This window comes from Phaethon lepturus, unplaced genomic scaffold (assembly GCF_000687285.1).
Source record: "Phaethon lepturus isolate BGI_N335 unplaced genomic scaffold, ASM68728v1 scaffold24329, whole genome shotgun sequence".
NCBI classification, from domain to species: domain Eukaryota; kingdom Metazoa; phylum Chordata; class Aves; order Phaethontiformes; family Phaethontidae; genus Phaethon; species Phaethon lepturus.
The window spans coordinates 1-402 of NW_010565867.1; the positions used below are offsets into that span (position 1 = coordinate 1).

Sequence of the window (402 nt, forward strand, 5' to 3'; positions counted from 1 at the left end):
ATCCATGGTGCCGGGAGGGGCTGGAGCGCCCAGGGCAGAGAAGGGGCCACAGCACCAGCGCTCCGGCAGCGGCATGCAGCAGAGCCCTGGGTCAGAGCGAGGAGCCGTCGCACGGCCCCAGTGACACTGCCTTGGTCCCCCTCGTTCCCTGCGGGTCAGGGGAATGTGCCAGTGGGGAGGGAGCAAGGGACACAATGGGCATGAGCAGCATCGTGGGGACAAGCTGCCCCGTCCCCGCTGCAGAGGCTGGGCCACACTACCCTGCCACCACCAACGAAGGAGCCATGGGACAGGACCTTGCTGGGGCATCCCCACATGTCCCTGGTGCCACCATCCTTACGTTCCATTCAGGGCCCTGACACTGGCCACGCGGTCCTGGAAGCCATGTGCCCAGAGGCTGGG

General features: G+C 67.2%; 1 protein-coding gene across 1 annotated transcript in view; it reads right to left on the reverse strand.

The window, feature by feature from the left end:
* Positions 1-315: 315 nt before the first annotated feature.
* The window catches only part of CRYBB3 (crystallin, beta B3), a gene marked incomplete at its 3' end in the record, with an annotated part of 2,190 nt that continues 2,103 nt past the window's right edge, over positions 316-402 (reverse strand). Inside the window, 1 exon segment of the mRNA XM_010295315.1 lies at positions 316-402. This exon segment is cut by the window's right edge and continues 93 nt beyond it. Within this exon segment, the coding sequence (XP_010293617.1) occupies positions 316-402 (87 nt within the window).